The 16,844-nt window shown below is 43.3% G+C and overlaps 1 protein-coding gene across 2 annotated transcripts in view; it reads right to left on the reverse strand.

Annotated features, from left to right (window-relative positions):
- Positions 1-6,091: 6,091 nt before the first annotated feature.
- The window catches only part of DIP2A (disco interacting protein 2 homolog A), a 246,059-nt gene continuing 235,306 nt past the window's right edge, over positions 6,092-16,844 (reverse strand). For both annotated transcript variants that reach the window (XM_084644034.1, XM_084644035.1), the window contains one exon: positions 6,092-8,115. In XM_084644034.1, the coding sequence (XP_084500160.1) occupies positions 7,863-8,115 (253 nt within the window). In that variant the 3' untranslated portion in view covers positions 6,092-7,862. The remainder of the gene's footprint in view (positions 8,116-16,844) is intronic.

Below are 16,844 nucleotides of genomic sequence, written 5' to 3' on the forward strand. Positions count from 1 at the left end.
AAACCAGACAATCACTATGCTCTTGAATGAACTCACACAGGAAAATGGTAAAAGACAAAAACACCCTGTCACCTGTGGGTGAACACTTTTCACAAAGCGATCATTCTCTATCTGACCTATGAGTCCTCATCCTCAAAGGAAACCTGCACAGCACTTTCCACAGGCGCGCGCGGTACTTAAATTCATCATTTTGCTAGACTCAGAAAATCATGGACTGAACAGAAACATGGTTTATTGAATCAATCTATAATTCACTACCACCACCTGCCTTTCCCTAACCCCACCTTTCTTTCCCCCCTATGACTGGAAGGGTGTTAACAGGATACTTCATCTTGAGTGGTCCCTTGAAATGTGAGTTAGCTACTTAGGCTAAACAATCTGTTCCACCTTGTACTTAGCTGTGACACTGAGTACGTTTCCCAGACATGAAGAAGAGCTCTGTGTAGCTTGAAAGCTTGTCTCTTTCACCAACAGAAGTTGGTCCAATATAAGATATTCCCTCACCCACCTTGTCATCTTCCACCTGGGCATACTGGGTAGGTCTAAACTTCCAACAGAACCCCAAGACTTCTAGGGACTGGGTGGCATAATTTGTTCCCTTCACATTCAACACCAGTTCAGCCTGTCTGCTTCAGGGATCATGTTTTTATATTCTGCTCCATCTTTTGATAACCACCCTTCATAGGGTCGAAGTCACTTTTTAACTGTTTATAGCCCTTTGATTGGTTAACTCCCACCACTGGGAAAACGAGGCTTGTAATTTTGTTGGAGACAGGATGTAGGATCCCTGAAGCTAAGATCTTTCCCCACTGTCTTTCAAGTGTGTGCTGGACTATTCTTATCTGGGAGTTGTCTTGCTGGCTCACCCTCCACTGACTTAAACCAATATAAACTATAATAAAACATTTCACAAGTCTCATACAAAGAGAGGTTACTAACCTTGTACAGTAATTGGAGTTCTTCGACACGTGTCCCCCTTTGGGTGCTCCATGTCTGTGCACTCTTGATTGGAAATTTTTGTCAGCAGCTTCCGCATATGTGCCCCAGGCAGCCTTGTGCTCCAGGATGTGGGTTTCTGTGGGAATGGGGGGTGACCCTGCTGCCACCAATTTAGTTCCTTCTTAACCACAGAAGTCCGACAAAAGACTGAGGGAGAGGAGAAGAAGAGCTGGTCGTGGAGCACCCACAGAACACAAATATAAAATAATTCCAGTTACTGCACAATGTTAGTAACCTCTCCTCTGAGTAGTGTCCCTATGGGTGTTTCACATGAGGAGATTCCTGAGCAGTACTTCAGTTACAGAGGAGGGTGATGTACAGACTGTGGAATAGCATCACCAAAAGCTCTGTCACTTCTGGAAGCAGCCACAAGAGCATAGTGCTAGGGAAATGTGTGCACCGAAGACCAGATGGCTGCCCTGCAGCTGTCTGAGATACGCATATTTTTCAATAGGTCTACGAGGATAGATTGAAGCCCTGGTAGAATGAGCAATGGCTCTTAGGGTTGGGGAAGAGGGAGTGAACCCCTGAGACTTCGTAACAGGTTAAGATGCATACTGCAACCCATCTGGACAATCTTTGGGTGGAAAACACTTGTACTTTCATTTGCTCTGCAATTGATATGAAAAGCTGGGATGAAGTCCTAAAGGGCCTACTCCTGTCTAGGTAAGGGTGAGGTCTCTTCATACATCCAGTATATGGAGGCTTGTTTCCTCTCTCAAAGAGTGAGGCTCAGGTAATACACTGGTAGGTGAATCTCCTGATCAATCTGGAATTCTGAAGAAATTTTAAGTAGGTCACAAAGCTGTGTGTGATGAGTGACAAGGCTCCAAGTGACCTGATGAGTGACAAGGCTCCAAGCTCCACTACCTTCTGGAAGTGATGGCTCTGAGGAATGAGATCTGAAGGGACAGATGAAGGAGGGAACAGTTCCCTATAGGTTCCAAATGCGGGTTTCCTCAGGGCATTGGTCCCACACACACACACACAGCACTGGAGTGGATACAGCTGGAACGATGGGAGAACATGGTGGAGCTGGTTCCTTGACAGGAGGGAAGAGATAAGAAGGCCCTTGAAAATCCTTTTAGTGGTTGTGTGGGTGAACACTGAAAACCTCTCACTGGGAGAAGCAAAAAGCTGTGAGGGCAGCTAGGTGAACTTTAATGGAGCTCAGCGATAAGCCTGTTTTTAAATTCAACAAGTAATTAAGAGTGTGTTAGTTGAGATTCAGGAGGCGGTATCGATTGGTTACTACACCAAATCTAGAAGTGTTACCATGAAGCAGTACTGTTTGTACTTCTGGGGAGCAATCTTGTTCTATACCAGAGAGCCATCTAGTACCCATGCCTTGAGGTGAAGCACTAAAAGATTGGGGTGGGTGATGAATTCTGATTCCTGGGTGAGGAGCTTTGCTGTCACAGACATGAACCAGCTCCAGGAGCTACACCTGTCTTGGCCATGATGATGATATGGGGATGGCTACTAATTTACCTGTTTCAGTTCGTTCAGGAACTTGCCCAATAAAGGTGTTAGGGGTAAGTGCATAGCAATATGCAAGGCCAAGGAACGACTAGGGCATCTCACATTGAATTCCAACCGTGCCGTCTCCTCAAGCAGAATCGTCTGCACTTTGCATTGGATGGTGTTGCAAAGAGATATCTGTGGATGACCCCACATTCAGCTCTCCCTTGTGGTTAATGGTGAAATGCCTGCTGAGGGAGTTCGCTACTGAGTTCTGCAGTCCTGGTAGGTGCTGAGATGCAGTGTAATACACACCCATTCCATAGCTTTACTGATTTGGTGGGATCATGCTACTCTGTTGTCCAGCATTATTCTGACTGCATGGCCCTTGATGTGGGGTAGGAAGTGCTGGAAAGCATAACAAACCACTCTGGGTTCTAACATGTTGATATGAAGTATCACCTCCTGAGGGGTCTATTTGGCTTGAGCTGTGAGGTTTTGGAAGGGTGCACCCCAGCCTATCAGGGAGGCATCTGTAGTGATAGTCCCTGTGGGAGGAGGCTGCAAGAACAAAACTCCTATGCATACCTTTGTGGATCCTTCCATCAGTTTAGAGAATCGAGGACACTCCAAGATATGGACAACCACTTGGATAGACTGTGCTTGAGTGTATAGATGGTTCTCAGCCAGACTTGAAGATGCTGTCTTGCTACATGTGTCACAAAGTTACCAGCTGCCATATGGCCCAGAAGTTGCAGGCAGGCCCTTGCTGTGGTTTGCAGCCTCTGTTGTATTATTGAGATGAGGCTGGACATAGCAGCAAATCTCTCCTGGGGCAACTGTGCTCTGGCGGTGGAGGAGCCCAGAGTGGCCCTGATGAAATCTGTTAATTGAATGGGTGTGAGGACACTTTTCTGCACTGAGGCAGAGGCCCAGTGAGTGGAACAGAGAGAAGGTCGTGCTAGTTGCTGCCTGTATATCAAGGAATTAGGGACCTTTCAGGAACCATTCATCCAGGGAGGGAAAGGTGATTATTCCCATTTGGTGAAGATGAGGTGGTGGGGTTCAAACAGGTTATGAGATGGCAGGTCACTATGTGTATTTGACTTTTCTGGGGTATTAAAGTTTCTTCTAACAAACAGTCTCAGGCAGTCTTCCACTTCCCCAGTGGCTGGCAGGGGAACCAGGGTCCACCCTCTAAGCTGGGTTCCAGCTCAGGGACCCTCTAGTTAGCAGCTGTCTGTTCCCTCACTGCCTTTCCCTAAGCCCCTTCCTTACCTTCTGGCACTCCACTCCCCCACAATCTCTGGATTTGCCAGCTGCACAACTCCTTTCCCCCAGGGAGTAACTGGAAGCTACTTGCCTCTGTAGCCCCAAACATACCTCTCTTCTCCCAGGAGTGACTGCCGCCTATGTCCCAGCAGCCATCTTTGCATTATAAATTCAGCCGAGCTGGTTCCTCTTCAGCTGGGCTCCCTCATTCAGTCAGGGGGTCACTTAAGCCACCTGATTCCTCTCAGCTGTGGCCTGTCTTGTTAATTTGCCCCCTTCTTAGCCTACATTAAACTCTTCAGGTAATATGGGGTGAACACCCCATCACAGGCTCTTTCTTTCAAGTTCTGTTCATCACGCCACTTTATATAAGCAATAACCCATAGTAATAGGAAGAGAGCCTGAGACATAAGCCCTTGTATGAAATCCTGCTCACAGAATCTGGCAAGAGCAGGGCTGATATTGCAGAAATACGTATTCCTAAGAAGTGCTAGTCACAGAGTACTCACGCAAACACATCCCAATATCAAGTGGTACCAGAACATCGAGATATCAAGGATGGTACAAAAATATTCCCCAAAGATAACAGGAACACACTGACCCCTCCTAAAAGAGAAGGTCAGCATGACAATACGTAATAGAGATGTTTTGATTGAACCAACATGTACAAGATGATAACTAGGCACATCAGGGAGCAGTAACTATGCTAAAGGGGCAGTACTAACTTGTTTGTATTGGGGAATAAAGATGTCTCTCAGAGGGAGTATCTTCGTCTGGCCAAGGGAGGAATGGAAAGTCCCGCCGTTCAGTGGTCCATTGTTATGGGCATGCATGTATTACTGGTCTGGTAGAGTCTGCAGGAGACTAGTACCATGCTTTGCCAACAATAAACCTGGCTGGGTGCCTTCGTCCCTTAATGGATCTTGTGGTCATTGAATGGTTCGCTTGAGGTCTGCCATGCCAGCTCTCTGCGCAGGGTTGGGGCGGCACACAGAACGAACACACACACAGAGCCAAACATCTATCAACATCTAACCACACTGTATACTTTCCTGGGTGTGCGGGATGGAGGTGACCCAATAAATTCTGGTTCTTGCCACAGAGTTGAGCGTATCCAATCTCCATCTTCACATTGACATCAGGCCACAGGAGTCCATGCTATCTCCATTGCTAAATAAAGAGGGAATTTTTTTCAAGACGATTTCCCATACACTGGATCCGTCTGCAGTACTTTTATATGAAGACAGACTTGGTTTGGAATGTGAAAGACATTTTTCTGTCACCATGAGCAGCCAAAAATTCTCAAATCCAAGAGGTTTGAGGATCTGTCATACAGACTCAGTATGAACAGATCTTGAATATTTTCCTTAGCCATACCACTCAAAATTGTCATCTACTGGAATTCTCTCTCATTTCCCTTTTCCTCGTTGGTGACTTAGGAAATGAATGAATCTCTGATGTCTGTCATAGTTCAGAGTTCTGTAGTAAAAAGTTTGGGACAGGACTATGGAACCTTTAATAATATATATATTGCTACAGTCATATGTAGTATGCAACTGTACGCCTCTAGTGTGTGATCTCACCACAACTCATCCACTACACAAGGTTGCACTGCTTGCATGGAAGGCCTGTAAGGAAAGCACCAAAAGAAGTGGTGGTACTGATTAAGTAGGTGACACACTTCCCTTGAAACAAAATACTTCAGACCCCGCAAGACGACAAATTCTTTCCCACAAGACTCTCACCACAGGTTTCAGTGCATTTTGGTCTTAAAAGATTCTGGCCTTTCCCCATCCTCCTCCCATTTCCCAGCTTACGCACCATAGGGAGAGGCTTTGTAGCTCATCCAGTGTTCCTAGCCTCCCTCCAAATCCAGTTTTCTTCTCAGAATGGAAACCTTTCTTCCCTCCTACTGATAGCAGCAGCCAGACTTCTCGCTCAAGCTTTGGCCTAACGAGTTGGGGGAGTGTCTCAGGAACTTGCTCCTTTGCCTGCTCAAGAGCAGGGAGTGCCAGCGTGGGACCCGACTGGCAGTGACTGGTTTTCTTCCTCCTCCTGCAGCACTCAAGTAGACAGGGAGAGCTACTCTGATGGCTGCTGCCCACTGCAGTGATTGTGTCTTGAACATGGTGGTGGTGGACACACAATTAAAATCTAAGCAAGTCCTGTTTTAAGTAGTTTTAAAGAAATTCACAACGGAAGTTTTAAAAACCTCACTACTGAGAGAAGTATTTAGCAAACCCTAAATGTGGACACAAAACTGCTTTATAGTGATTTTCTATATAGACAATAGAAAACTTTTTTTTTGGGTGTTAAGATATGACAACTTTTAACATCTGGCAAATCAAATTTCCAATAGTCATTTTCAAATGTTTAATGTGCTTTTTTAAATTTTACTTTACAAGGCAACTTATCTCACTGTCACCAATATATCAATACAAAAATCTTACAATGTTTTATTTGCTAAAAAACTACAACATTAAAATTGGGGTTAAGTAGTTCTTTCCTCTTGCCTGCTGTTTTACTACAAGGATGTCCATTAGTTCATAGCTAAGACTGCTGCATTTAATTCAAACAATAAGTTACACAATTCTGTACATAATTACAACAGAGTCAAATTAAAGTTCCAAGGTATGTATCTGTATAGTATACCACAGTCAAACACCATGAAGGAAAAGAGAACTACTGTATGTGACAGCCTTTTTTGGGAAGATTTTCTAGTTTACTAACCAAGAAGAGTCATTTAGTGTCCTTATGTTGGGGAACTGACATCCAGATTTCTTAGGCACTGATCCAGGCATCTTGCCTTTTAGAAAAACCTGTCTGTTTCACCAAACTCATGCATTATTTAAAAAAATCACATAGCCATTATTAGCGATACAAAAATAATTATTTGCTAAAGTCATGCCTCTCTTCAGACATTGGAAGCAGCTGAATGATTTTACATTCTCTTTCAGAATTAGGTTCACTATAATATTAGATCTGGCAGAAATGTCAAGAGTTTTATTTACTGGACTCAACCACAACTGGGTATTTTAGTTTGAACAAAAAAAGTTTGTCAATGCACAACTAAAAGATGAAATTTTACACCATGGCAGACCCAGTTATCTTTATCAGATGTGTTCCATGGTGAGAAATCATTATCTCATAACTTTTAGTTCAGTTCAGTATTTTAGTTCAGATACTTGGTGAATAATATATCGGAAGATCATGCTTTCAGGCATTTACACTAATGATTCTGATTCTTTTGGCATTGGAATGAAAATAATTGTTCAAAAGTTGGCATTATGCAGGGCAATAATTAATAGCTTAGCACTACGAAAACAAGCACATTTACTGTTTAACTAATATGAAATTATGAAAACAAGAAAGCAAGCAAGCCTCCTGTATATAAAGTAGTTTAAAACCAGATACTAATTTATCTTTCTACAATAGAGTGTTTAATGCTACAGAATCCAGTATGGCACTATGAGTAACCTTGTTAAAGAAGCAGTATTCAGTTTTGCTTGGTACTAGAAGGCTGAACAATAGTATAGTTTTAAACACACAATCCAGGATTGGAGTGAGTTGGTGTGCTCTGAATGTGCTGAGTCATTGGTTAAAAATAAAAAATGGCTCAGCATTTTTAACCTCAAATATGTACAAAAACCATGCAATACAGTAGAGGACAAGATGGAGATAAGAAAAATTGTGAAAGTTATGTGCCAATGTAGTTACCAGACATCAAACCAGAACGGGGAGGAAAACCTGGAGGATGACTAGCCACAACTTTCCTCACTGTTCCCAAGAGTTGTCTTCAGCTGGTGTTTTCTCCCCACCCGTTTTTATGTTGCATTATGCAGTGCATTAAGATACTGACATTCATAAGTATTGTAAAAAAAAAAATAAAAAATATTGTTCCTTGACAGTTTAACAAATTTCCTTCAAGAATTCCAGTAATTCTCTGTCCTAATAGAGGAGTTGTAATGGATTTGTGAAAGCCAGTGCGGTGTGAGAGAAGTTCCATGAAGACTGGCACCTCGTTTTTCACTAAGGTCTTCAAAAGCTTAAAAAACTCAGCAAACTGATTTAGATCCTATTCAGAATGTCTCTAGATTTTGGTGCTTCAGCATCAGTGTGGTTTTGTATTTTCACATGTTGTAAGCGACATAAATAGGATCCAGTTGGTCAGCTAAAAATCCATCTCTCAAGTGCATTCGCTGCTTTTCACCACGAGAATTGATGGGAATAACTCCCGGGTCCACAATGACTACAACACCAACTATGAGATAATGTTCTTCCAGAACCACATTTGTTACCAGTGCCACCAAATCCAGTGCTTCCTGCTCTGAGCCTTCTAATTCCACAACCACCACCAGCAAGTTGGTCCATGTAAACACAGCACTGTTGGTATAAAACAAGCATTAATTGTGTGTGTGGGGGGAAATAAACTACTATGAATAAGCACCAAAGAGAAAAGTTCTCCTAGACAGAGGCTAACTGGGAAAAAAAACCAACACCCAACCCTGCGAAAATACTTGAGATAAACAATACAATCAATGTAAACAAACTCTGTTGATATGAAACTAAGTACATAAGAGACAGATGTGGAAGTTATAGTTCAACAAAATCTGACTCTGCCATCTCTTGATTATGTTTTATTATTGTCCAAACAACATATTAAATATCAAAGTGTATCTTTTTTTCTCCTATAAACATTAACGTGTATCTAAGATAACACATGACCATGAATTTAAAGACTGCACTGTAATGCGTAAGTACATGGGGACAGAGTTAAGACTGAATGTTCAGCTTTAACTTTCTTGTTTCTTGATTTCAAAGTATTTACAGTCATTTATTTACTTTGCATTTAATATATACAGGTTGTCCAAGGAACAAAAAGGAAACTCTCTTTTATAACGACTAGCAACACTAACATCCGATGAAGTGAGCTGTAGCTCACGAAAGCTTATGCTCAAATAAATTGGTTAGTCTCTAAGGTGCCACAAGTACTCCTTTTCTTTTTGCGAATACAGACTAACACAGCTGCTACTCTGAAACCGCCTTTTCTTTTTGCGAATACAGACTAACACAGCTGCTACTCTGAAACACTAACAGGGTAACTGGCCCCTTAAATGAAACCAGGCCCAGCCTCCTGTTGCAGCCCAGGTGTGCCCTCACTTGGTATAATGAGTGGGGTGGAGATGCCCCCTGCACATGGGAGATGGCCCAAAGGCAAAGAAGGGAGGGTGGGGGGGTCAGAGTCCTGAGAGGGAGAATCCAGAATCAGAGAGAGAAGAGCTGAAGGTGTCTAGAACAGTAGAGAGAGAGCTCAGAGGCAGAGCACAGCTCGGCGAGCGCTTCAGCGGGAGGTGCTGTCCCTGAAGGTAGGAGCGGTGAGAGTTCCCCAGTGAGCAGTGGAGCCAGAGCAGGCTGGTGAAAGCTGAAGGCAGTGAGTCACCTATAAACTTCCCCAGGTCAGAGAACCACAGCTAGAGAGGGCTGAAGGCTGAGAGCAGCAGCAGGAGATGCCTGCTGGCTCCCTGAGTCAGATGGCCACAGAAGGCTGGGGAGTGATGGAGTCGTGACCCCACTGACGTCTTTAGGCAAGAGCTGGAGCCCTGCCTGGCAAGAAACAGGACAGAGACGCACCCCAGCTGGAGGAACAGGGGTGTGGTGAGAGAGATCAGAGCAGTACTTGGTGATGGACTGTTGGGATGAATGTATTGTTTGGACTGTGCTAGAGGGATTCTGGTTTATGGTAGTGGGACTTTTGCAATAAATTAACCCCATGGAAGGTCAATTTATATACTCCAGAAGCTGTACTAAGTTTTTCTGAGGAATCAAGAAGGGAAACTAAGACAAGGGACTGCTTGCATGGCTGCCCTGAGGCCACCGGGGGTGTCTGGGAGATAGCCACCAATCCACAAACACCATCAGTCAATTCTACACTTTTAGAGTGAAAGGGATCTATCAGCAATTGGCAAATACACCTATTAGCATTGTACGCTCAGTCGTGCAAGAAATCTCTAGGGTATTCTATGTACCTCTAATCCAGCCCTCCAGCTCCATATTTTCTTCCTTCAAACTGAGTTTTTAAAGTACATATTGTGTGATATATATCTAATGACTTAGATTGTTTCTAAACGGCTTAAATCCACTGTAAGGCTATGTCTACACTATGTGCTTGGGGTATGATTCCCAACTTGTGTAGACATACCCGCGCTTGCTCTCACTGAGCTAGCAAGTTGAAAATAATTGTGTAGCTGCGGAAACCTGAGCTAGCCACTCTGAGGTCCCCAGGGGTTCATAGAATCATAGAATATCAGGGTTGGAAGGGACCCCAGAAGGTCATCTAGTCCAACCCCCTGCTCAAAGCAGGACCAATTCCCAGTTAAATCATCCCAGCCAGGGCTTTGTCAAGCCTGACCTTAAAAACCTCTAAGGAAGGAGATTCTACCACCTCCCTAGGTAACGCATTCCAGTGTTTCACCACCCTCTTAGTGAAAAAGTTTTTCCTAATATCCAATCTAAACCTCCCCCACTGCAACTTGAGACCATTACTCCTCGTTCTGTCATCTGCTACCATTGAGAACAGTCTAGAGCCATCCTCTTTGGAACCCCCTTTCAGGTAGTTGAAAGCAGCTATCAAATCCCCCCTCATTCTTCTCTTCTGCAGGCTAAACAATCCCAGCTCCCTCAGCCTCTCCTCATAAGTCATGTGTTCCAGTCCCCTAATCATTTTTGTTGCCCTTCGCTGGACTCTCTCCAATTTATCCACATCCTTCTTGAAGTGTGGGGCCCAAAACTGGACACAGTACTCCAGATGAGGCCTCACCAATGTCGAATAGAGGGGAACCATCACGTCCCTCGATCTGCTCGCTATGCCCCTACTTATACATCCCAAAATGCCATTGGCCTTCTTGGCAACAAGGGCACACTGCTGACTCATATCCAGCTTCTCGTCCACTGTCACCCCTAGGTCCTTTTCCGCAGAACTGCTGCCTAGCCATTCGGTCCCTAGTCTGTAGCTGTGCATTGGGTTCTTCCGTCCTAAGTGCAGGATCCTGCACTTATCCTTATTGAACCTCATCAGATTTCTTTTGGCCCAATCCTCCAATTTGTCTAGGTCTTCCTGTATCCTATCCCTCCCCTCCAGCGTATCTACCACTCCTCCCAGTTTAGTATCATCCGCAAATTTGCTGAGAGTGCAATCCACACCATTCTCCAGATCATTTATGAAGATATTGAACAAAACCGGCCCCAGGACCGACCCTTGGGGTACTCCACTTGATACCGGCTGCCAACTAGATATGGAGCCATTGATCACTACCCGTTGAGCCCGACAATCTAGCCAGCTTTCTACCCATCTTGTAGTGCATTCATCCAGCCCATACTTCCTTAACTTGCTGACAAGAATACTGTGGGAGACCGTGTCAAAAGCTTTGCTAAAGTCAAGAAACAATACATCCACTGCTTTCCCTTCATCCACAGAACCAGTAATCTCATCATAAAAGGCGATTAGATTAGTCAGGCATGACCTTCCCTTGGTGAATCCATGCTGGCTGTTCCTGATCACTTTCCTCTCATGCAAGTGCTTCAGGATTGATTCAGACGGGCTACCTGTGCCAGCCCTCTCACTTCTGCCCCATCTGCTACCCCACCTCACTGACTGCTACTTTTAGCATGCTAGCTCAGCAGCAGCTAGCATGCATGAGAGCTGGGAATCACACCCCTAGCTCCAAGGGTAGACATAGCCTAAGGGCGTAAAGAATGATTTATGTTGCTTATGGCTGGGCTTTTCAAAGGAGCCTTAAGGGAATAAAGCCCACAAATCTCACCAAATTCAATGGGCGTTGGGTGCCAAAGTCTCTTAGGTTCCTTTGAAAATCCCAGCCTTTAGCCTAAAGTTTTAAAACTGCCAAACATATTTCACACCATACAACTGGGGGAAACAAGAAGAGAGCTGGTGGCTCCAGAGTTGGAACATACAGATCAAGAGGCTGCAGTTGGGCAAAGCTTGACTGTTTCCTTTTTAACCAGTTTTGAGTGGTATTCACAATCGAAGCTCCTGATCCATGCACACCGCATCAATCTACACATGCTCTTCGGATTTAACATGGGAAGTCCACTGCACACGTTCATAATGCCAGCTACAAATGCCCTAACTCACTCAAGTGGTTCTTTCCAAATCATGAGGAGGACTCTCTCAATGATGGCTTTGGTTTTCCAAGTTCCAGCCATTTTTGCTGGAGTCATGCTCAAGAAAGCAGGTAGAATATTTTAAGTGGCCGAACTGTAGTTCCTACCTTCACCTCCATTTTCCTGCAAATCAAATATATGAAGGCATTTTCCTCAAACTTTCAATCACAAATATCACCTTTGAACAGAAATCAAACATGGGAAATATCAGTTTCCAAAGACAACTATTTGGGAAAGCTAAGAGAACGGGGGGTTTTCATGACAGGGTTCTTGCAGCTAATTATAGAGTTCCCCACCATCCTGACCTCTGTGACGTGTGCCATTTTATTTTATGGCATACTATGGAGTAAGAGTACATTAAAAGAGGTTGAATTAAAAAAATGTGTAAAATCAAATAATTTTGCAGGCTTAATACATTGGTAAAAATACAGAAGTATCTGATAAGCCCACAAAGTATACACCAAAACTAAGTGAGCTGTAGCTCACGAAAGCTCATGCTCAAATAAATTGGTTAGTCTCTAAGGTGCCGCAAGTACTCCTTTTCTTTTTGATAATTTTCAAATCAAGTTGTGATACAAGCAATTCTCAAAGTTTCTACTTGGATGCAACTTTAAAAAAAGTTCTTTTCTTAACTGATCATTTAACTAAGCATGTGAAATTTATGCTTGTTATGCAGAAGGCGCAAAACATATAGTGTAGCTCAAAAATAAATGTAGCACAAATTGCTTAGACTGCCTTTCCACTAGCTACAATATATGTTAGTTATGGAGGACCAGCCCACAGAGAAGGCCAGTTAAAGTTTGCTATTCCACTAATTAGAAAAACAGGCAATGTTAACTGAGGGTTGGATGTTGGGGCCATGGAGAATTACTGTAGGGTTAGAGGAACAACAAAAGGGAAATCAGTGAGGGAACCTGCTCACCATTTTAGATGTTTATACACAAATGCAAGGAGAATGGGGAATAAATAGGAAGAACTGAAAGTATTAGTACATAAACTAAATTATGACTTAACTGGTATGACAGAGACTTGGTTGGAGAAGTCTCAAGATACAAAATATATTGGAAGTACAGAATAGGTTATACTGGTGGGGGAGTGGCACTATATATGAAAAAGCATAGAGTCAAATGAAGTAAAAATGTTAAATAAACCAAACTGAACCACAGAATCGCTATGGCTAGTAATTCCATGCTTGAATAAGAAGAATATAGCAGTAGAGGTATACTACTGACCATCTGACAGGATGGTGACAGGGACTGTAAAATGCTCAGGGAGATTAGAGAGGCGATAAAAATAAAAAACTCAATAATGGGGGATTTCAGCTATCCCTCAATTGACTGGGTACATGTCATTTCAGGATGGGATGCAGAGATAAAGTTTCTTGACACCTTAAACGACTGCTTCTTGGAGCAGCTAGTCCTGGAACCCACAAGGGGAGAGGCAATTCTTGATTTAGTCCTAAGTGGAGCACAGGATCTGGTCCAAGAGGTGAATATAGCTGACCCGCTTGGTAATAGTGACCATAACATAATGAAATTTAACATCCCTATGCGGGGGAAAACACCAAAGCAGCCCAACATGGTAGCATTTAATTTCAGAAAAGGGAACTATACAAAAATGGGGAAGTTAGTTAAAGTAAAAGGTACAGCACCAAGCTGTAGGGCAGGGGTGCCCACATGGTGCCCGTGGGTGCAATGGCGCCCGCTGGGGCAGTTGTGTGTGCCCGCAGGACACCGCGCTGCTGAAATGCTGCCGCTGAGCGTGGCTACCTGAGAACCACCCGCCAAAATGCCGCCAAGAAGCATTGCCATTTCTCAGCAGCGAGGCTTCTTTCCGCTGCCACTTCTCGGCGGTATTTCGGCGGTGGGGTGCTTGGCACATGCCATAGTCTGTTGGCAATAGGAATGTGCTATTCCCACAGAAAGGTTGGGGACCACTGCTGTAGGGAAATACCTGCAAACTGTAGGGAAACTTTTCAAAGACACAACAATAGAGGCTCAATTTAAATGTATGCCCCAAATTAAAACATAGTAAGAGGACCAAAAAAGTGCCACCATGGCTAAACAACAAAGTAAAAGAAACAGTGAGAGGCAAAAAGGCATCCTTTAAACAGCGGAGTTAAATCTTAGTGAGGAAAATAGAAAGGAGCATAAACTCTGGCAAATGAAGTGTAAAAATAACGAGGAAGGCCAAAAAAGAATTTGAAGAACAACTAGCCAAAGATTCAAAAAGTAATAAAAAGAAATTGCTAAGTACATCAGAAGCAGGAAGCCTGCTAAACAACCAGGGGGGCCACTGGACAACCAAGATGCTAAAGGAGCACTCAAGGATGATAAGGCCATTGTGGAGAAACTAAATGAATTCTTTGCATCGGTCTTCATGGCTGAGGATATGAGGGAGATTCCCAAACCTGAGCCATTCTTTTTAGGTAACAAATCTGAGGAACTGCCCAGACTGAGGTGTCATTAGAAGAAGTTTTGGACCAAATTGATAAACTAAACAGTAATAAGTCACCAGGACCAGATGGGATTCACCCAAGAGTTCTGAAGGAACTTAAATGTGAAATTGCAGGACTAACAACTGTGGTATGTAACCTATCATTTAAATCTGCTTCTGTACCAAATGACTGGAGGATAGCTAATGTGACACCAATTTTTAAAAAAGGCTCCAGAGGCGATCCCGCCAAATACAGGAGCCTAACTTCAGTACCAGGCAAACTGGTTGAAACTATAGTAAAGAACAGAATTATCAGACACCTAGATGAGAATGATTTGTTGGGGAAGAGTCAACATGATTTCCTGTAAAGGGAACTCGTGCCTCACCAGTCTACTAGAATTCTTTGAGGTGGGTCAGCAAGCATGTGGACAAGGGTGATCCAGGGGATGTAGTGTACTTAGATTTTCAGAAAGCCTTTGACAAGGTCCCTCACCAAAGGCTCTTAAGTAATGTAAGCTGTCATGGGATAAGAGGGAAGATCCTCTCCTGGATCAGTAACTGGTTAAAAGATAAGAAACAGAGGGTAGGAATAAATGGTCAGTTTTCTGACTGAAGAGAGGCAAATAGTTGGGTCCCCAGGGGTCTGTACTGGGACCAGTGGTGTTCAACATATTCATAAATGATCTGGAAAAAGGGGTAAACAGTGAGGTGGCAAAATTTGCAGATGATATAAAACTGCTCAAGATAGTTAAGTCCCAAGCAGACTGCAAAGAGCTACAAAGGGATCTCACAAAACTGGTTGACTGGGCAACAAAATGGCAGATGAAATTCAATGTTTATAAAGGCAAAGTGATGCACATTGGAAAACATAATCCTAACTATACATATAAAATGATGGAGTCTAAATTAGCTGTTACCACTCAAGAAAGATCTTGGAGTCATTGTGGATAGTTCTCTGAAAACAGCAGCAGCAGTCAAAAAAGCTAACAATGATGGAATCAATAGGAAAGAGATAGTAAGACAGGAAGTATCATATTGCCTGTATATAAATCCATGGCAAACCCACATTTTGAATACTGCGTGCAGTTCTGCTCGCCCCCATCTCAAAAAGATATATTGGAATTGGAAAAGGTACAGAAAAGGTCAACAAAAATGATCAGGGGTATGGAACAGCTTCAGTATGAGGAGAGATTAATAAGACGGGGACTTTTCAGCTTGAAAAAGAGACGAAGGGGGGAATATGATTGAGGTCTATAAAATCATGACCGGTGTGGAGAAAGTAAATAAGGAAGTGTTATTTACTCCTTCTCATAATACAGGAACTAGGGGTCACCAAATGAAATTAATAGGCAGCAGGTTTCAAACAAACAAAAGGAAGTATTTCTTCACACAATGCACAATTAACCTGTGGAACTCTTTGCCAGAGGATGTTGTGAAGGCCAAGACTATAATAGGGTTCAAAAATGAACTGGATAAGTTAATGGAGGATAGGTCCATCAATGGTTGTTAGCCCCAAGATAGACAGGAATGCAAAACCATGCTCTGAAGTGTCCCTAGGGAATGGATCACTTGATGATTGCCTGTTCTGTTCATTCCCTCTGAACCAGCTGGCATTGGCCACTATTGGAAGACAGGATACTGGGCTAATGGACCATTGGTCTGACCGAGTATGGCCATTCTTATGACTAAAATATTGGTATAGAGGGGAATAGGTTATTCAGGAGGGACAGGCACAGTAAAATGGGTGGAGATACCATATTATACATCAAGAATATATACATTTGTTCCGAGGACCAGAAAGATGTGAGAGTCAGACCAGTTGAAAGTCCCTGGTGAAGATAAAAGGGGAGAAAAAGAGGCGATGTCATGGCAGGGATCTATTAAAGACCACCAAATCAGGAGCTGGATGAGGCATTTCTAGATCAAACAACAGAAATACCCAAAACATAAGACGTGGTAGTAATGGGGGAATTTGCTACACAGAGATCTGTTGGAAAAGTAATGTGGCAAAACACAAAATGTCCAGTAAGTTCTTGGAAGGTATTGGGGACAACTTCTTGCTCCAGAAAGTGGAGGAAAAAACCAGGATGACAGCCATTTTAGGCAAGATTCTGATAAACAGGGAGCAATTGCTAGCGAATCTGAAGGTGGAAAGCAATATGGGTGAAAGTGATCATGACAGGATAGAGTTCGTGATTCTAAGGAAGAAGTGAGAGCAGCAGAATAAGGACAAGGGGCTTGAAAAAAGCAGGCGTTAACAAACAAGAGAACTGGGAGGTGAGGTCCCATGGGAAGAAAATCTAAGTTAAAAAAGCAGTTCAGGAGAGCTGGCAGTTTCACAAGGAGACCATATTAAAAGGTACAACTGTAAACTATCCCGATGCGAAGGAAAAACAGGAAGAATAGTAACAGCCAATATGGGTATGTCGACACAGCAATCTAGATTCCCACGGCTGGCCCATGCCAGTCAACTTGGGCTTGCAGAGTTTGGGTTG

This window comes from Lepidochelys olivacea, assembly GCF_965140295.1.
Source record: "Lepidochelys olivacea isolate rLepOli2 genome assembly, chromosome: 11".
NCBI lineage: Eukaryota > Metazoa > Chordata > Testudines > Cheloniidae > Lepidochelys > Lepidochelys olivacea.